The following is a 21042-nucleotide window of genomic DNA, read 5'->3' as shown; positions in this document are numbered from 1 at the left end:
CCACCACCCAGGCTAGGGGAAAAACCTTCATGTTCTGGCAAGGCGTGGGTAACCCGCTTATAAGCCAAGAAGCCTCACATGGAAGCACAACCGTGTTCCAGCCATTTGCCAGTTTACTTTAAAATGTGTCATGTGAGTGAGTCCAGGTCTGAGTGTTACAGTGAAATTGCTGCTTAATCTTGGTCCTCAATTTTCAGAATGTTGTGTTTTAATGTAAAGGAAGAAAAAAAAATGCTTCGAGTCAGTCGTGCACTTTTTCAGCGTAGGTTACACACATCAGCCTATTAATGACCTTGTGGCCAGAAATAACAAATAATTTAGACAAAGTAATTTCCTTCTCTTAGGAAACACCTTTGAGCTATACACATTTTCTGATAATTTCACAGTTGTTTTAAAAAAACGTATAACAGCAAGGGGAAGGTTTCGAGAAAGCTCTGTTTTCCTTACTTTCGTGACTGTGGAATGTTGAACAGTCGAAGAAAAGGACGACCAATTCCAAATGGACCGAACTGCAGAAAGGGAATTTTTTTCTCCTAACGACAGGGGCGTTGATTGAGAGAGAGAGACCGGGAAACATGCATTTGAATAGAGATGTGGAGTCATTTTTAATAAGATCCATATAGTCTTTGGCAACATATTTGTAATTCTTTGGTACGACTTTCCAAGGGCTCTCTTAAATGTTTTATGGATTTTTATGCAATTTAAAAATGAAAATCGCACCATAGAATTTTTTTTTTTAATAAAATGAGATTGCTGGCAGGGAGATGGACACACAGATGGGCTTCAGCAAGAAACTGTAAGATCAAAACACAAGACACTTTTATCACGAACGGGGCAGAGGACAGTTTGCCATCCACTTCCGTAGTCAGCATCGATTTCTGTCCCTTGTACCTGTCCGTCCCTTCCTCCCCAAAGTCTGGAGTGGCAGGCTCGAGGGGGGTGCCTCCCTTTGGTGTCACAGGGCAAAGTAGATTTGGCACTGTTGCTGAGATCAACCACCACAACAACAGACCTTCACATGTTTTGTCTTTCCTTTTGTCTGCAGGGGGTGCAGCTTTTATATTCCCAAATACTTCAGTATATCCTGAAGCTACGCAAAGAATTACAACTAGGCCAGGTACGAAAAGATCTGTTCCTTGAGAGACATCCCAGGATGTCCCGTGAGATCCGTGACCTAAGTCACGTGAGTCAGAGGGAAAGGATCCTGGGTCTTGAAGGGAGTCCTGAGCAGGTCTCATTCTGCCTCTGTGGATTGGGAGCCTAAATTCGGTCAGACCATTTCATTCAAAGATCACACTAAAGGTCGCTGACTGCAGAATTCAAAGCAGACCAGCCCCTCGATGAACTCCTTTAAAAGACAGATGGGCAAGGATGGGCCCCGGATGCCTGGCAGTAAGGAATCCGTCTGCTTTTGAGGTCATGGAAGAACTTACACGAGGAATCCTCTCAGCGCTAGGGACGGATTCCCAGCATGTCACAAGAGCCAGTCCTTCAGGGCAGAAGCATGTAGTAGATAAAATTTACAACAGACTCTTACCTTATGTCTTTCCTGAGGATTTCTCTAGGTAATTGATTTACATATCATTCATGAAAAAATAAATATTATCCAGGGTTTATTAGTGACAAGCACAATGTTACATTCTGGGAGCATGAGGATGAGCCAGACTTCAGAAAGCATCCTGTCTTCAGAGAGCTGGCCTCTTCATTCCACAGATGTCCAGGGAGTCCCTCCTGCGTGCCAGCCACGGAGGTACAACGCAACCAGCTCGTAGGAGCACATACACGCTTTGCCCAAAGTTCTTGATGTTTCGGTAGAGCCACCTAGAGCCGGAGACAGACTGACACACCTAAGTATTTAACCTGTTTTTTTCCATATCCGTTCATGGATCTGAGACTCATGTCTTCTAGACACAAGTTGTCACCCTTTGACCTCTGGCTCATGTCCAGGCTACACAAGACTCATTTTGAATTCGTCCAGGGGTGCCTTAAGCTTGGCACCCCTGTTTCTTTGCAATGAGAAAGACTGGGGACCAGTGAGCTAAATAGCATGAATGAGGAAGCTTCTCAAAACTGCTCCCACTCTGACATTACCCTGTTACCGCCTTAGGACCTTCAGGCCAGTGATTATCCTCTTCTCTTACCTTGGAGGAAGGGTTTGCTGCCCTGCTCCTGGGGAACATGATGGAAAGGCTTAGCCAAAGTTCTTACTTACCTCTGTCCTGTGAGAGACTTTCCAGGCCATTTAACTGGGGACAAGACCCAGGGTCTGGAGTGAGCTAGACCACGAAGAACCCCACCCTTTACCTCTAATAAATGAATCCTTGGGAAAACAAACAGAAGTGTAGGAAAATCACAAAGGTTTTGTGAGCATGTAAAAAATAATTCCATCCATACTTTAAAAAAAAAAACTATCTAAAATGGGGGTCCAGGGCTTGTTTGCTTCCTTGCTTGTTTGTTTATTTGAAGCTACCTCATAGGTGCCCCTGACTGAGTTGCAAAATCCAGGGATTGTGAGCTAGTGTTGGAGTTTTGTCAAAAGATCACAACATTGGCCAAATCCATTGGTACATCCCAATGGTCAGACCAGCTAGCTGGTTGCTTGTTGCTACATAGGGACAGTGAATCCTGGAACTGCTTCTTTTTCATATTTTAGGATACAGATTTGGAAGATATGGCCTCCCAGGTGTATGGAGAGGGAGAGCTGGGGGGTGATGTCTGGGACACCCCTCTGTGCTTCGGCCCTAGGAAAGACAGGTGGCCAGGTCAGATGCGCCTTGCATAGCTCTGATAAGGCTCTTCCTTGGGGCCGTCATCTGTGTGTGACCTGGAAGAGATCACACCTCCATATCTCCATACCAGTAAAGTATGTTTCTGAGACTCAGTTTGTATCAAAAATACCTATTTTGATAACTGCTACTGTGATTGTGAAGGGGGATACACACAATTTGGGATATGAGCTATAAAGACTTTGAATCAGACCGAACAAGCCAGAACTATTTGCTGACAGCCAGATTCAGGGGTTTGACCTTGGAGAAGAGAGTTACTTCTCTACTTAGGTGGAGGCAGGGAGTGACCTTGAAGGAATGCACACACGGACATTTCACTGCTTTGTTCATACCTCTCCCTTCTCTTCCCAGGCTTGCTCCTATTTGCTTTGTCCAAATGTTCCTGATTCAAAATATACCCTCTTTCATGATCCCGTTGTTGAGTTAGCATTTAGATCCGTCTCTCCCCTACTCTTATAGCGCGTTAGTACATCGGCATATCATTTTGCATTCTGTTTTTCATGGTCATGGTTTTAGGGTGTCTCATGTGTTTTTTGGGTTGTATCACATTAGAACTACTAGAAGCTCTTTCTCCATCTCTCCTGTAAGTACCCTCCTTCCTTGCTGAACACATGCCTTTTGGAGCCGTGGCCCCTTGAGGTCTCAGGTGACATGAAAGAGACAGGTCTGACTCATCGAAACTTGCATGCTGGTTTTTGACCTCATGATGTACTACCCCACCTGGCACCCTAGAGGCAGTTTATAGGAAAGCTCTGGTGTATGCCAACGGGGACATTCTGAAATCCTGTCTCTCCTCCTCCATCAGCATGCAATTCACGGATCATGACACACATCTAGAATGTTCTCAAAAGAGACTGGAGGGTTGAGCCAGCAAATGCAGCCTTGACTTTCGCTTTGCAGCTGGTGATCTTCAGGGATTTCTCAGAATCTTAAGCAATTCCCCCGTTGTAGTTCACAACTTGGTGACATTGAGTGACGAGGCAATGCAGCTAATGCACATTCTCCTCCGTCAGGTGCTATGTAAAGCTATATCCCAGCTCATGGCTAAAAAGGCACTCTGCTTCTCCCCCCCCCCGGCCCCGCCCCACCCAGCTAGACTCATCACAGCAATCTGCACAGCTGGGAGACAAAGGAATGCAAGATGTTCCCAGATTTCCATGTCTTTGATAGAGGATTTTGGAAGCCTGGAGAAAGGTCTGGAGGAAAATAGGGGAGAGTGACTTAATCACATTAGGGTTACCTCCCGAACTTCTTTCCATTGAGTAGGGGTTTATCGGTTGGTCCTAAGCAAGAGCTCTCAGTCCTTCTGCCTTTGCATCCGCATTCAGGTTCACTGACAGCAGGCAGATCTCGTCCTCCCCGCCTGGCCCCCCGCCCCCAGCCCAGCCAGGGCCCTTCAGCTCAGCTTTGCAAATGTGGTGCAGATCCTGCAGAACAAGGATGAGCTTGCCTGTGGTCTAAGTTCTGGTCCATTGAAAAATAAAGTGGGCAGGTAGACATCCTGAGGGCTAGAGGATGTTCGTCTTTAAGCTTGATGAAAGCAGAATACAAAACTTGGTGGACTTAACCCTGCAGGAAGGAGAATAGAATATACATGTTGTCTTGATTCACTGATGCCCAGGGAAGGGAGTGAGTGGGGGGGAGGAGTCTCATACAAAAACAGGAACCAGTCCCAGCTCCCAGGAGATAAATCAAGGTGTTAATGTGGAGGGACCCAACGCCAGTCAAAGTCCTTATTTTCAGTTTCGTGCTTCTTGGTCTGGATCATGGCATGAAACACACTTCTGTGGTGACCCTAAGCTGCCCCTGAATGCCTTTTATGAATTTTGGTTTCTAAACACACAGCCTGTTACAGAAGAAATAGCAGACCCGATGCCAGAAAGCAGTTCTTCTCTGACACGGGACCTTCTGCCAAGTGTATGAGTTAATCACCTCGAAGATCACAGTCCAAGAGAGATGGAGAGCGTGTTGAACTGAGTGCCAAAAATGAAATATAAAATCTGTTCTTAGTAGAAGTTCTGTGTCCTACTGTTAGTAAGGGACACATAGCACATGTGCACAGAGTCAGAGTTTCTCAAGCAGCCCAGGAGGACAGCTGCTCTGCGCTAGCCATGCTGTGGGGTGCTGTGGTTGGAGGGGGCCCCGCCATGGCCTCCGGTCCCGGTGTGGCTTCATTCAGTCTTGCCCAGTGTCCTCTCCCACAGGAGGGAGGCTCAGTGCCCACAGCGCGTGAGCGGTAGCTGATAAGGAAGTATTGGACCAGGATTTCATGAACAAAAACAAAAGCCTACTTATCTTCCATGGCAATATGTTTATGAACATGTTAATCATCGTTCATATAAACATCTCAAATTCTTGGCTAAAAATCAGACTTGGTGTTGTTTAGGTCCTGACTTATTTTCAAGGGAGGATGGAACATGGTTATACATCCTAAGAAGGATTTATGAATAAAGGGTTTCAAAATATTTTTCTCTTAGTAGTTGGGTGTTTTTTTCCAGTCACATTTCATGAGTAATACTTTTATGTCTAAAGTGGGAGTGGACCAACCTGCTGACATTTGCTGTTCATTCTGTTAGCATTCTCTCTGGTAAAAAGGACCCAAATTAGAGCTCTTTGCACACTTTTATTCATTTGCACTGACACGCTCAGATAGTAGTTCTGAGATCGTTATCTGTAGGAACCCAGATTCCTGCCTAGAAATAAGTACTGGAAATTGTCTAGAACAGGCTTGCTCAAACACGGTTCAGTATGTTCCCAGGTCACCTGGGATCTGGTCAAAATGCACATTCTGATTCAGTAGCTCTGGACGGAGATTCTGCCTTTCTCACAAGCTCCCAGATGTTGCTAATATTGCTGGTCTGCAGACCACACTTTGAGATCTAGGATCTAGAACATAGTTCAGTATTGAATTGCTTTTTCATTCAGTCAACCGAAGCCCCTTGTCAAGATGTGCCTGTTGGCTCCTGAGTTCGGCTAGATGCTGTTACATTAGTCTTGCTGGTCCAGTGTTCCTTCTGAGACAATTTCCAAACTGAAACTCTGGCTGGCCGTTTTTTTTTAGACAAAATGCGACTAGATGAGTATCCGCGTGCAAAGGGCTCCCAGAGACTTAAGTTGAAATTCAGTTGTAAGTTGATAGCGGCTGCAGATTTAATTCCCATGTGCAATCCCAGCACCAGAAAAGTGAGAATCTGAGGAGCTGAGTGGGAAAATGGCTTATGGTCCAAACTGCAAAAATGCCGGTGGAGAAGGAGGGGTGAGCAATAGCGGAGTTTAAAAAGAAAAATTATCTTACTCAACCAAAGCTATAGAGGGTAGGATTTCAGAGACCACACTGATCGAGATGCATGTAGCCAAACAGACCAAATAAATTAAGGCAACTCTGGGTTGAATTTCACGTTGCATTTCAGTGGTGTTCTCTTTGGGATCCGAAAATAGGAAGAGATGCATCTTGAGCAATGTAGTCAAACTTTCTGAAGATTGATCCACCAGATTACCAGTCGAAAACAGGGTCAAATCATCTGTTTAAAGAGAGGCTTCAGACTCATTGTGTTGCCCTGCCCTTCGAGTGAGATTTTATAGCGATTTCTAGGTGTGCTGAAGTATCTGGCTGTGGCTTTCACTTGGCTCAGAATTACACATGGCATTGAACTGAGTCCCCATCAATCCAAGAAGACATAGTTTTGAAGTGGATCTGTAATGAGATTTTGTGTAGAAATCACTTTATGGTATGCACGGTTAGTAAGAGTATGCATGGTAATGCTCTGGAGTATATTTTTGGAAGAACCTTGAAACGACTTAGAGTCTTCATAATCGTTAATAGAACTTGTGTTGAGGAGGCAGAAGTATAGTTAAGTTTGTACTGCAAAGTGCAATGAAGATTTACAAGACAAATGATAATGCATTGTAAATACAAGGAAATCATTGGCATATGCTTCAGCTCTTTTTTAAAAAAAACATTTATTTGAGAGAGAGAGAGAGAGAGAGAGAGAGAGAGCAGGAGCGGAGTGAGGGACAGACCGAGAAGCAGACTCCCCACTGAGCAGGGAGCCCAATGCAGGGCTTGATCCCAGGACCCCAAGATCATGACCTGAGCTGAAGGCAGATGCTTAACCAACTGAACCACCCAGGTGCCCCTATGCTTCAGCTCCTAGGCTCATTGTTAACATGTTGAGTGGGCAATATTATTTCAGTCTTGTGATTGATTTCCTGCAGTTCTTTTAGAGAAATCCTAAATTCATTTAGAGAAAGAGAAAAAGTAGATACTTACATAGAAAAAGAACTGGACATTTAAGACCGATTTAATATAACTGGGTGAGATTATAAAGAGAAAATGAGGGGTCACCAAGAGAGGCAGCTGGCCGGTAAGGAGATAAGATGGCCATGCTCGTTTCCAGGGAAGAAAAAGAGAAAGGAACATAAGTGTCATGTGGTGGATTTAGGGGCAGACCTTGAGCAAGGATTGGTGGACTTACCAAATTTGTGAGCACTGTTCTGGATGAGTCATGAAGGTAACAAAGGGATGAATTTAGGTTGGTCGCAGGTAGAAACAGGTCAAAGTAGATTGTGAGAAACTCTTAATATGATCTTGACCTGTGATTGTAGGAAACTCTGCAAAAATCTGTCAGTGAGAGTTGTCAGCTCAGTGGGTGAAAATGTTAGATCAATAGAATAAACAATACGGTAATTTCTAAGTAAAACCCAAATCTAATGGAATACAGATTGGGTATTTCTTTGGATTACTGGATTTCCACCCGCAATAGTTATTCTAATAAACACAAAAATCACAACAATCACAAAAAACAGAGATTACGTCTATTATAAAATTACCTTATTGATCTTTCAGTTGATTCATTTGTCTTTGCAGATTTACCTTATGACCCACCCAGGAGATCAGCCTGGACTAGTCACGGCCACCCCACCCCCCAGTCGAAAGGTATCGTGTTGGCCCAGCTGCTTGAATCTGCATGTCACAAGGCAGTAGATAACTATTTATGGAACACATAACAATTTCTGCAGTGAATCTATGCTTTTTCAATGCATGAAGTGTTTGTTCCATTGGCAACAAAGTGCAACTGATCTTTAAAGGCAATGATTCTTTCTCTCCTGGGGTTATACCTACTTCCACACTTCCATAACAAAAAGAAACAAATGATGTAAGGTATTTCAACAAGGACAAAGGCAAGTCTCAGGAGATGTCTGGGCACGGATTAAATACTGGGTGATTTCCTATTCTTGGCCATGTTTAAAAGTATCCGTAGCTTTATTTTATTTTCCTGGTGATTTCCCTTTTTCTGTTTCATTTAGACTGTGATTCATTTTAATCTGTATCTCAAATTCTTTTTTTTTTTTTTTTTTTAGTTTTGGAAATAGTGCTTTATAAATTTTTAAAATAATTTAAAGTGCCCTCTTTTTTTTTGCTACAATGTCTACATTTGGTTTCATTAGAAAGGCAATTCTCTTGCCATTAAATGCAGCTTAGTATAAGAGTAAGACTGCTATGTTAATAACTAAGATCATCGACGGAATGGTCGTATAACAGCATCAAAGACCAATGGTCAAAGAGAAGTCACAGCTAACTATCTTTTGCTTTTGGATTTCCAGCCGCTCAACCGTCCCCTTCCGCAGTGCCCAAAACTGAAGACCAGCGTCCTCAGCTAGGTATGTTTGAGGGAACATCTTGCTGGCCATCAAAAAAGAAGTAGATTTAGCAGCGTATTTCTGAAAATGTGTCACTTCCTAAATGAAATTAATGTGATTTTGTCTTCTTTATCATGTTTCCATATATAAAATGTGGACCAAATCATCAGTCTTTTCAATAGGGATAGCTTGAGGGTTTGCTAAAACGTTTCTGAAATCTATGCAGTAAATATGGAGAAAGCACTCTGTTGCACGCAGGCTGCTTCTTTTTGACAGATGAGATTTCATTTCACCTTCAAGCCATGTTCAGTGTGCCAGCATTTTGCCAGGTCCAAAGTGGAGCGCAGTGGAGGGTGGATATTGCCAGTGTGCTGAGCAACACAGCCAACATGGCACCGGGGCCAAGAGGGGATGTACCACGTTTGCCCAATTTCTGTCCAGGTATGGAGAGAGCTGGGTGTCGGGAACCTCGAGCCAAATCTGCGTTTGGCCGCCAGCTAAGAGGCCTTTAGCAAGAAACTTCTCTCAGATTCCATGTGACATCTTATTCAGTACAGGAAGTGGTGCTAGGTGACTTCGGTGTGGGGGGTATGTTCAACCCTGAAATCTGGAAACACAAGTGGGTCGGCATTATGCCTCCAGTGACATCATACCAAATCATGAAGAGGTCTTTGGGATTTGACTTCTTTTCTTTTTCCTGTAGATCCTTATCAGATTCTCGGACCAACAAGTAGCCGCCTTGCAAACCCAGGTGAGGTCATGCTGGTGATTTTGCTCCTAACAAAGTTACCCTTTTTGGGCCTGGCTATTTTGTAAGTTTAACTTGTATTGGTGATGTGTAACTTGTATCGGTGAGAAATCACTTCAGCTGAACAAAGTTTAGATCTCATTGGATTATTTGCCTAAATGGAAAAAAAATGGGTCATATTATGAATTAAGACTTTAGCTTCAGCAAAGAGCAGTATCAGCTAATCTAAGCTGTATCAGTTCCCTTGGGGGCTTCGACCACAGACGTTTATTGTCTCACAGTCTGGAGGCCAGAAGTCCAAAGTCAAAGTGTTAAGTGTCAGGCAGGGTTGGTTCCTTCCAAGGGCTGTGAAGGATGGATCTGTTGCAGACCTCTCTCCTTGGCTTGTAGATGGCTGTCTTCTCCCTGTGTCTCTTTACCTGTCTTCTGTGTGTGTGTGTGTGTGTGTGTGTGTGTGTGTGTCTGTGTCCAAATTTCCTTTCATAAGGACACTAGTCATATTGGATTAGAACCTACCCTGACTTTACTTTCACTTAATCACCTCTGTAAAGACCCTATTGCCAAATAAGGTCACGTTCTGAGATCCTGGAGGTTAGGATTCCAACATAGGCATTTGGGGGGGACACAGTTGAACCCATCACACAAGCCAATTAAATAATATCTTGAAAAGGAGAACCTTAATTTCCACCATAAGCCTTCAGATCTAGGATCATCGTCAATGAACGGTCTGTTTTTGAACTTGGAGGCTGGAAGAAAGTGCACGTTCTTAACTGGCACACTTGTGACCTGTCCCTTGCCAAGGATCGTCACTTGTCATCACATTTCATTGCCCACCAAACTGTTTGATTTGTATTCCGATCAGAACCAGCTGTGCTGGCATCAGCCTCAGAAATTCACGGCATATGCTGCATATTCTCAACGGCACATTCAAACGCCAAGATGACACAGGCTTATTGCAAGGACGAGCTGGAATGTATATTTCCTAAACACTGAGGCCAAAATTGGGCTGGAAACGGAAAAGTCTAGATTCGATCAGCATGCATCCCAACAAGGGAATCTATATTCTGAGAACATGAAATATCATCATTATTGGGTGTCTGCAGCGTTCACATTCAGTTTTAGGTAACGTTAACTAGTTCAGCAAACACCTTTTGGGCATCTGAGCAGTTAGAAGGGACTGTTCTGTTTCCTACTCTGCCCTGGAGACTGGACCAGGCGCTCGATAATTATTTGTTGAATAAATGAATGCAGGGAACAAGGAGACACCATCCTTGACCCTCAGGGACCTTACATTCTGGTGGAGAAATGAACGCAGGTGGTTCCAACCCTGTCCACTGTTCACGGAGCCACAGGCTCTGTTCTTTTCAGTGAGCATCCAACAGGCGGCCAAGGCTCCTGGGTCTCTGGTCCCCCTTCATCCCTGTGCTCACTTGTGAGTGCTCCAAAACTGTTCAAATAGAAATGATGCCCGTGTTTGGAGATGACTATTATCAGTCGTGCTTCAGGAAGACTGCTCTGGCAGCGGTATTCAGGATAGATTAGAACAAGGAAAAGGAACAGAAGCAGAAGGACTCTGGGGACGTTAATACAATCATGTGAAATAACAAACAGCTCCCACCTTGTGTAATGCCTGGGCAGGTGCTCCTGTCTATGGTGCTGCCCCTTGAGAGCCCCGGCTGGTCATTATCTTCCTCCTGCAGAAGAGGAATCAGAGGTCCAGAGACATTAGGTAACTTTCCCCGGGTCACACAGCCAATAAGAAGGGAGGCTGGATTTGAGCCCTGACTCTCTGTCGCCAAAGTCCGGTTTTATTTTCTTGCCCTAAGCCGCCCCTGAGTAAGCATGAGGGAGGAGGGAGGGCTTGGAGAATGGAGGCCAAGAGAATAGAAAGGAAGGATTTCCATTTAGTTCAAGGAGTGTTCAGGCACTGGGAAAATGTCCCGGTCCATGGCAGGTCAGCAGCTTCACACTGGGGGTGAAGACTGCACTTTGTATCACAAAGACCATCCGCCCTGGGCCTGGGGAAGGTGCCAACATCCCCCCTGGGCCTGGCGAAGGTGCCAACACCCCCCCTGGGCCTGGCGAAGGTGCCAACATCCCCCCCTGGGCCTGGGGAAGGCCTTCTCCCTCCAAGCCCGGAATGTCTTTTATCTTTCTGTGAATGAGAATGCCTCTTCCTGTTTGATTCAGTTTCCCCATTCTCTGATAAACAAATCCGTCCTCACTTAAAATTCCTGCCTTCACTCTTTGTACAGCGCAAAACTCGTCTTTATCATTTGAAGTGGAAAAGTGACATCATAGTGTATACATGCACAGAACAATAATGGCATCACAGTGTCCCCATTCCAGATACCCATTCGATGTGCATGTGATGGGCCGTAGCTCTCCCGCTGAGAGCTGAGTCCCCGCACAGTTATGTCATGGGTCACCTATAAGCCATGCAGCGGCTTTCTGTCCCATCAGAACGGCTGCACATTTAATGCGGCTTCTCTAACAGACGGAAAGCGTTTTCTCGGGTTATGTCCAGTGGCTCCTTTGATGCTAACTGGAGACGCTTCAATGGTGGGTGTAAAACGTATCCAGCTTCGCGCGCACCCAGAGACCCGTGTTAGCGATGCCTTTGCCATTTGTTTGGAGCTGGGAGTGTCCAGTCTCACACTGGGAACCTCCCAAGCTCCAGGCCCAGGGAAGGGACACCCTGGAGAGGAGTTGGGAGTATGGAGGCGTGTGCAGAAACCCGGGCCTGGAAGCAACGGTTTGTGCTGTGATTTGGCACCCAGGCTTGGAGTCCAGGTTCCAGCCCTTGCTGACCTTGGGCAGGATAAGTCACTCTACCTCTCTGGGCTCTAATTTCCTCACCTCTACAATGGGCTGTCCCATGATTGGGGAGGGGTTAAAAAAACACATGTAAAGTGTTCAGGACGGTGCCCGGCGCAGAGTAGGCTTTCAGTGGCCATCAGCCAGCCCTAAAAATACTGCCCGCAGTTCTTCACAGCCAACGGGCACGGGGTGCATGGGATGGGGTAGGGGGGGCACTTGGCTTCCTATTGTCATCCTGTAGCTCCAGGTAAGGTGTGTGCCTCCCTTTAAACTCCGGTTTTCACCTCAAACAAATCATGATTTTCAGCCCAAACCTTCATGCACTGAGTCTATCCTCATAGTGACCCAGCGAGACAGTACTATTACCTTCACCCCCATTTTACAGAGGGGAGCACTGAGGCACAGAGAGCTGGGTGAGCTGCCCAAGGTCCCGTGTGTGCCAGCGCCAGGACTCAGCAGAGCCCGCGATGTTTCCAAAGTGGTGCTTCCAGCCACTGTACTGCCCTGCGGTCTCCGGAGTCCTGTCTGGAGCTACACAGAGCCCGGGGCAAAGCTTTCCCCCTGGGACGCGCCTGCTGCCGGGGGCTTAACGTGATGGAGGGGCCAGGCTGTGTGCACGGGTTTCTCTGCAGCATGCCCCGCTACAGTAGAAAGTGGTCACAAAGGGCTGACACCCGTGGTGCTCACTGGGCCCCTCTCTACTTTCTTTACTGCTCTGCCCCTCTGTCAGGTGGCGGCCCAGGGGCCCCGCTCTGGGCCACAGCTGCTGAGTCATTCCCAGCTCTGCTTTTCTCTGTGCTTTACAAGCCTTTTGGATGTTTTGCCCTTTTCTGCTCAGTCGACCTTCTTTGCTGCTGTTATTTCTCTTCTTTTCTTTTCACTGCGTTAAGAAACCACCTTTCTTCTAAAAATTAAAGGATTGCCTTCTATTTCAGGCTGCGCTCCTCCCCCCTTCATCCCTTTGGGCTCTCCCGTGGGTGGACAGCCGAGGTCTTTGTTTTTCCCACCAGTCCTGGCTTTTTGGTTAATTACCTTAGACAAAACCAGGGCAAAAGTCGAAAAGCCTTACTGATGTTTCAAAGCTGTTACCAAGAGAGGTCTAGAAAACAGATGTGAAGGGTTTTCCGGAAGGAAGGTGATGGACCAGGGGGAGGTGGTGGGGCTGCTGGAGGGCAGATCCCAAATGTAAGAGCTTCTCTTTCACTTGTTGGCTTGGCCAGTGAGCAACCCAGACCCCTCTTAGGCTTCCTAAACCTTAGGTATCCTTGTTGTGGATTCCCTGTTGTATGTTCTAAAATGCATCTTTATCGTGCAGTAAATGTTACTGTTTTTAACTGCTTTGAAATTTGTGGCCACAAGGATTTCAGTTAACATACCATTGGCCGAGTTCTCAGCAGCCGTGGTGCATCCTTGACAATTCTTGCACAGTGAGAAAACCTGCCCTAGACTGCGAATACAACGGATTTTGTTATGAATATTAAATTTAACAATGAATGAGCTTGACGTCATGTTGCATTTTGTAACATTTACTTAAACAGGAATTGATTTTCCATTTTTGCTTCTGTGCTTGGGTTTGGAAGCCGATGAATTTTGTTATAGATCTCTGATTCCCATAGACCCTTGAAATGCTCCGAGGCCTGAGCCCTGTGTCTTAAAGGCTGCTGGGTAAAATGGTCTGATAAGAAATTGCTCATCTTTGAATTTCCAGCCATGAATTTAGGTCCCTGACTTTCTTTTTTTTTTTTTAAGAATTCGAGAGAGAGAGAGAGAGAGAGAGAATGAGAGATAGAGAGCACGAGAGGGAAGAGGGTCAGAGGGAGAAGCAGACTCCCTGCCGAGCAGGGAGCCCGATGTGGGACTCGATCCCGGGACTCCAGGATCATGACCTGAGCCGAAGGCAGTCACTTAACCAACTGAGCCACCCAGGCGCCCAGGTCCCTGACTTTCTAGTTCTTTAGGAGCAGGAGAGATAGGAACCACTTTTGTCCACTGGTTCTCTCCTCTACATGTTTACAAAGGAAATGGGCAAGGGACAGATTCTTAAGAGCAATGTTGAGGTCTGAATAAATACCAAGTATTTTTCTGGCTATTTAGGAAGGTCTGTGTATTTATGCAAAATCTGTAGAATTAATCTCTCTGTGGGAGGAGGTTGACAGTGAATATTTATTTTCGGACAACTCTATGTGTTTGTATTGAAACATACATTGGAATGTTAAATAAAAAATCCATGTTTTCCCTCTTCCCAGGTCCGATATGGAATTTTTTTCAAGTAGTAATCCTTTGGTTACAATATATATACTGAAACCATATGGTTTTCTCATACCATTCTTTGTATTTTTTTTAAATGCATATTAATGAGATGTTGGGGGCAATAGAACTTGATTGGGAACAGTTTGAATATGTGGTTCAGAAAAAGCATAGGCTTCCATTGAGATGAACGACAAGCTGTTAATATATTTCAAATGTGTTGCGAGACTGAAAATGATAATTTTCCATAACACATTCAGAAAAGGCTGACCTTTCTCATGATGCTATTGTATGGATGAATTCACAAACATATCCATTTCCATGTAGCCAGTGTGGAAACAGGGACTTACGAGTTGGACAGTTTATATAGGGAGCTAGGGAGGAGGGAGGATTTAGGAAAAAAAACAAATTTATAATTGATTTTTACATGACATCAGTTCCCTGAAGGGTTGCCAGTTAAAGGTGCTCTAATCATTTTATCACATCTATTGATATTTACTGATCGTGTAATAAAAGTAATTCTTTTTGGTATAAGCCCGAGGTAATGCTGTAGCTGGAGTTTGGGAGGAAAGACGTGCCTCTTATTTGCTTGCAAAGCTTCTAAAATCTGTTCAGCACATCTTAGCTTCTCCTGGTGCTCAATACTGCTGTCGATATCTGCATGCTTCGCTCCTGTGGGGAGCCGTAAATCATCTTAAAGTAGTGTAACATGGTGGCTAGAATGATGTGCCTGGATTTTTCTCGGAATTTAATAAAACCTAAAAGCCACATCCACGCATCTCCAGTGCGATCAAAAAAAAAATTCTGACTGTGCACGCACGGCTAAATAAGATCTCAGGCAAAGCTGGAGTCTCGTTGGTTCCCCAAAAATCCTTGCAGCCACACACCGTTCTTCTTCTGGAAACTCTTCTGAACACAATTGGCATTGCAATGCAGGGGCAACACGTGGATTTCCGTTACGATGCAGTTGCCTAAGTACTGGAAATAGGTGATCTGGTTTGAAAAAGAGCCAACTTTTTTCTAAACTTCCTCATTCTGAGTGGGTTAATTCTGTTCTAGGAAAAGTTTTGACAGAATTGCTTTCTGGGTGCCAGCAAAATGTTATGTTAGAAATAACGGTGTTTACTTCCATTCTCTATGTTTTTCCATAAACTTTTAGAAGTTCATTTCCTAAATCTGACTTTTATTATTTTACTTGACCTTGCCAATATAAATGGTATTAAGTCATTATTGCCATCAACATAATGGCACTTTCTGCCTCACAAAATAGGAAAAATAAACCCTTTCGCCCCTGAAACATAAAATGGACTTGGCTGGTCTTCTAAGGAAGTCAGAAATGGATGGGACCAACCTAAACTTGGCCCCATAGGAATTCTTTGCATTCCATAAAGGACTTGGATCTGTGGATCCACCTGATAGTCACCGAGGGTCCTCGCCTCGGGTCAGGTTCCCTAGACACAGAGCTTGCGGTAAGGATGTACCTGTGCAAAAACAATCAGTGAAGTATATGTTTCTGTGAGAGAGGCGGTGACGAAGCAGAAAAGGGCAGGGGTCAAGCTATGGGGGCTGGTGGCCTTAGCCGGAACCTTGCCATGGTCTGATCCTGCAAGGAGCTCCGGAGTAGGAACAGCATCACAGTATTGGCCCCTCCCTGGGGGCAAGGAGATGAGCCTCTGGTCCACGGTGTCAGTCCCTCGGGCCGTGGGCTGCCTGGGGTGGGTGAAGCAGCTCCTCCTCATCCAAGGGCAGTTTTCCGAAGAAGAGGGAGGGGGGCTGCGGGACGAGAGCTGTGGTCACCCCCAGCAGCTGAGGGATGGGTGCATGGGCCGGGTTAAGGGGATTCACGTGGAACACCACTAGCATCCACTTCTGTCACTGAAGAAACAAAGCCTTTAGCGCAGAGCCTGTTCTCATGGGTGTCCCGTTTCCTTTTCCCGCCTCCCTAGGGAGTGGACAGATCCAGCTTTGGCAGTTTCTCCTGGAGCTCCTGTCAGATAGCTCAAACTCCAACTGCATCACCTGGGAAGGGACCAATGGGGAATTCAAGATGACCGATCCTGATGAGGTTGCCCGGCGCTGGGGAGAACGGAAAAGCAAACCCAATATGAACTACGATAAACTCAGCCGTGCCCTCCGTTACTATTATGACAAAAATATCATGACCAAAGTCCACGGGAAGCGCTATGCCTACAAGTTTGACTTCCACGGGATCGCCCAGGCCCTGCAGCCCCACCCTCCAGAATCATCTCTGTACAAGTACCCCTCGGACCTCCCTTACATGGGCTCCTATCACGCCCACCCACAGAAGATGAACTTTGTGGCCCCCCACCCTCCGGCCCTCCCTGTGACATCGTCCAGTTTCTTCGCCACCCCAAACCCCTACTGGAATTCGCCAACTGGAGGTATATACCCCAACACTAGGCTTCCCGCCAGCCATATGCCTTCTCATCTGGGCACTTACTACTAGAGCCGGGAGGGAGGCCTTTCCCAACAGCATATGATCACCAAGAAATTGCTACAAACTCTACTGGAGAACGTGAATCAAAAGTGCCTCAAGAGGAATGAAATCGCCTGACTGGCTCTAGGGGAAGGAATCCAGGGGAGAGATCCAAAGACTCTTAGTGGGAGGGAATTACTAAAGTATTACTACAGGAATAAGGAGGATGCTACAAATGTAATGTATATGGACATACCATGTAAAAGACATTGTAAGTAGAAGCATGACATCACAAGGACAAAGTGCCAAAGAAAGTGTTCTTAAGAAGTGTCCAAACTTCTGAGGAGAGATCGGGGTCCTGCTAATGCCAAGGGGGGAGGAGAGTAAAGTGCTAGTGGTAATGCAGTCTTGACCTAACGTACCATCAAATGTCATTTTAAGGAAAACTACCTGTATTTAAAAATAGAAACAGATCAAAAATTAAAAAAAAAAAAAAGAGAAAGAAAAGAGAGAGACTGCAGCCCATGGACCAACGGCCACGTGGAACTCAGCGGCACTTGCTGTTTTTGGGTGAAATCAGATTCTTTCCATTGAGTGGAGAGCCACCGGCTCTCACAGGCTGTGAAGACGACCCAAGGCTGCCAACTTACTCCTTGACAGTATTGTGGGAACTGTGAACCCGGCGGGGCGGTGGGGCCGAGAACGTGTGCGGACAGTGAGCGTGTGGGTGTAGGCGGAGGGCTGGGGGCGCTAGAAGAGCAGGGAGCACAGGCTGAGGAGACCGCGGGGCTGGGAGGGACCCTTGTCGAGCAGTAGAGACTGGACTGAGGACAGTACGGAGACTTGGGGAAACGGGCGGAGGAGACGTGTGGGTTAATCGGTCAGTGTTCTACCAAACGCAGTGTTAAGAAGAAGAGCACCGCGCAGCGGAGAGAGGGGGAAGTAGGAGAATTCAGAAACAAAGATATGCATCTCTCTTTTTTGTTTGTTTGTTTGTTTGTCAAAAGAAAATTTTAACTGGAATTGTCTGATATTTAAAAGAAACATTCGGGACCTCGTGAGGTGGGGGCTCTGGTCCCCACAGGGTCAGGTGAGAGGTAGCCTTCTTGGTAGCTGCCATCCAAAACCACCTAGGCATTTGGGTTGAGCAGAGGCTCCGGTTTCCCTTCGAGTCGCGAACGCTGTGCGTTTGTCAGAATGAAGTATACAAGTCAATGTTTGTTTGTTTTTTTTTTCTTTTTATATAATAATTATATAACTTATGCATTTATACACTACGAGTTGATCTCGGCCAGCCAAAGATACACGACAAAAGAGACAATCAATGAGAGAATGTGGCCTTGAATTTTAACTCTGTATGCTTAATGTTTACAATATGAAGTTATTAGTTCTTAGGATGCAGAATGTATGTAATAAAACAAGCTTGGCCTAGCATGGCAAATCAGATTTACGCAGGAGTCTGCATTTGCACCTTTTTTTTTTAGCGACTAAAGTTGCCCAACAGAAACGTGTGCTGAGCTTTTGGGTTTTGTGCTAGACTTTTGTTTTGTCCAGGAACTCATGCAAGTGAGAGCCAAGCAAATGGGGTATTTGGTGTCCAAATGGCGCTAGCCTCTCCAGGTCCTTCTTGCTCACTTTCTCTTATTTCTAGCTTCTTCTGGAGCAGAAGGACCAAAGGTTTCACATTGGAACCTCTGTATTTGTGCCCAGAATGGAAAGGGGCCTCTAAAGCCAAGGTTGTGACAAATTCCATATAAGCGCCTGGTCACAGAATCACCCTTAATTCCTGCTGTGATCATAATACATTTGTTGAACGGCAAACAAGCTCTTAATGCAAACTGTATTCTTGTTCGTGAATAAAGCGTCATGGAGAGCCACAATTTCTCACTCTAAAGAAACAAGGGACAGCTTCTAAATTTGCCATGTGCCTTCCCTTTCAGAGGACCTCGCCAGGTCTTCCCGCACCAGGATGACCTGGGTGTCGTGGTTGGGGACTTACCGGCCCTGAGCCTGACACGTCACCAGACACTGTGTCTATGATCTCAAGTCGATTTCCCTTGGTATCTTTTCTCTTCCGTGTGTCACAAATGCCTCCAACCTTGGCCAAGGTGAAGGCAGTTTGAGCGGTGGGATACAAAGCAAGTGAGAGACAGCGACATCGAACAACTTCTTAGCCTGAGTCAGTTTCTGAATTGGCCCATTTCATAGCTGTTTTGGGGCTTGTTTTGCACTTTGTAATCCTTTTGCTATGATTAAATCAAGTTGCCAAACCTCTGTGCTATGGATATTTTGGCAGTGGTCTTTAAAGTCAGTATGATCCGATTACCAAAGCTTCAGACACTCTGCATAGATTAAAAGAAGTCCAACCATCAGTCATTTTGCAGCAGCTTGGGAAGGGTCCATAAAGTGCCTGTATCTCCTTAGGGAGAGAAGAAATAAAAGCACAAAAGTTGGCAGTTGGGGTGACCCAAACCTTTCTAATGGAAAAGACCAGTCATCTTTATTTTGGAATGCAAAGTCAAGGACACCTACATTCTGCATATAAATACGAGTTTACTGGGATAATCACTCAATTTCACTCGTCCAAGATTATATTATGAGCAAAATAATAAAAATAAGACCTGATTACCATATTCAACTTTAGCAGATGTTTTCAGTTAGGTTCTCCAACACGCCCCTCCCCAAACCAGATTATTAGCAAGCTTTATGACAAGCGTGAGCCACTGAGAGAATTTTGGATAACATGATAATGCTCTGTTCTCACAAATAAATAATGCTTAAATTACATCTCAAAATAACATTAGCTATCTGCTCCTGCCTTAATCTAACTCCAGAGCACACTTCAGTTCATATTCGTAATTGAATATGAACCTTTTCTCTCTCTGCTTCTCCCATCTCTTGGTTTGCCCTCACGTACACTGCCTGTCCCTGCATAGTATCGCTTCTCCTGGCGAGAGATCGGTCCACTCTTGTCTTCAATGGTCTTTGGGGCTTTGTCATTAGTGGAATCCCCGCAATAGCTTTGTGGGCGCTTTGTGGCATCCCTGCTCTTTTCACGTCTCAGGCAAGACTTCATTTTTGCTCCCAGTCTGATGCCTTTGACAAGTCTTGGAAGGTCCATGGTGAAGAGAGAAATCTGTCAGGACGGATGCGTTCAAGGAGTTGCTGCCCCTCCCAAGCACCTGTCTGTGTCGCTGCAGCACCTGTCACCTGGGAACAAGGGCCTAGAGGGGCCTTGCCTTGGATGGCGGGCGCAGCAGAGACTGCTGATGCTCTGGAGCGAGGAGCTGATAGCAAACAGGGAAAACACGGATGTCCCGCAGGCCCCCAAATGGACCTTTACCTGTGGACACAACATGACTTTATTTAAAGCCTGGGTTAATTGGTCTCTCATCACTCCACCTGAATACAAGTTCTGGGATGGCTACTCAGAGAAGAACAAAAACACTTTGGACTCCTCAAAGTTATAGCAATTGTTCCTTCTCTTTATCTTAAACTTGGCTTTAAAAATGTGTTAAAATGTTTTTATATCCAATGAGACAAAGGTTGGATACAGAAGTCAAATACTAAAAGTAACTAGAACCTCTTTATTTATCAGTGGTTCTCAAAGTGAGGTCCCAGGGCCAGCAGCATCAATCTCACTTGGGAACTTTTGTTAGACATGCAGATTCCCAGGCCCCGGCCCAGACCTCCTGAATCAGAAACTCTGTGCACGGGGCCCCGCCACGGGTTCTGGCAAGCCCTTCGGGTGATTCTGATGCATGCTGAGGTCTGAGAACCACTGCAATGGAGGGAAAGAGAATTTGTGTCTCCGTGTGTTGATGTTCAGTGGGAAATCTCAGTCCCAAATAGGTTTTCTTGTGGCTACATGAAAATCCACCATCGGGGAAGCCAGTTGACTCTGGACATGTCCTCCTGAGTTACGGGCCCTCTGAGCCTCTCTCCTCCCTACTGTTAACTCGTCCCCATGTGTATTAGTTGTCTATTGCCCAGGAACGCAGGACCATGAACTCAGCAGTTGGAAGCAATGCACATCTATTATCTCACACTTTCTGTGGGTCAGGGGTCCAGGCATAAGGTAACTGGGTCCTCTGCTCAGGGTCTCACCAGGCTGAAACCTGGTGTTTCAGATAGGACGGTGTCAGATCCTTTTCCTAGCTCACTTGTTGTTGGCAGAACTCAGGTCCTTGCAATTATAGGACTGAGGTCCATTTCCTTACTGGCTGTCGCTCTCAACTCTCCGAGACCATGGAGAGTCCTCGCCACATGGCCTTCTCCACAGCAAGGCAGTTTCTTCTTCAAGGCCAGCAGGAGACTCTCTTTCATGTTGAATCCCTCGGACAGTTTTTAAAGGTTCACCTGAT

General features: G+C 45.6%; 1 protein-coding gene across 8 annotated transcripts in view; it reads left to right on the top strand.

The window, feature by feature from the left end:
* ERG (ETS transcription factor ERG) overlaps positions 1 to 18124 on the top strand; it is a 252130-nt gene extending 234006 nt beyond the window's left edge. For 6 of the 8 annotated variants that reach the window (XM_073887036.1, XM_073887035.1, XM_073887038.1 and 3 more), the window contains 5 exons: positions 1046 to 1117; positions 7654 to 7722; positions 8391 to 8447; positions 9130 to 9177; positions 16188 to 18124. In XM_073887036.1, the coding sequence (XP_073743137.1) occupies positions 1046 to 1117; positions 7654 to 7722; positions 8391 to 8447; positions 9130 to 9177; positions 16188 to 16708 (767 nt within the window). In that variant the 3' untranslated portion in view covers positions 16709 to 18124. The remainder of the gene's footprint in view (positions 1 to 1045; positions 1118 to 7653; positions 7723 to 8390; positions 8448 to 9129; positions 9178 to 16187) is intronic. The other 2 variants (XM_073887040.1, XM_073887037.1) reach the window with 1 other exon arrangement.
* Positions 18125 to 21042: the final 2918 nt, after the last annotated feature.

Source organism: Callorhinus ursinus, unplaced genomic scaffold (assembly GCF_003265705.2).
Source record: "Callorhinus ursinus isolate GAN/ISIS: 27379988/994484 unplaced genomic scaffold, GSC_fseal_2.0 scaffold75, whole genome shotgun sequence".
NCBI classification, from domain to species: domain Eukaryota; kingdom Metazoa; phylum Chordata; class Mammalia; order Carnivora; family Otariidae; genus Callorhinus; species Callorhinus ursinus.
This window is presented reverse-complemented; position numbering and strand designations above follow the sequence as displayed.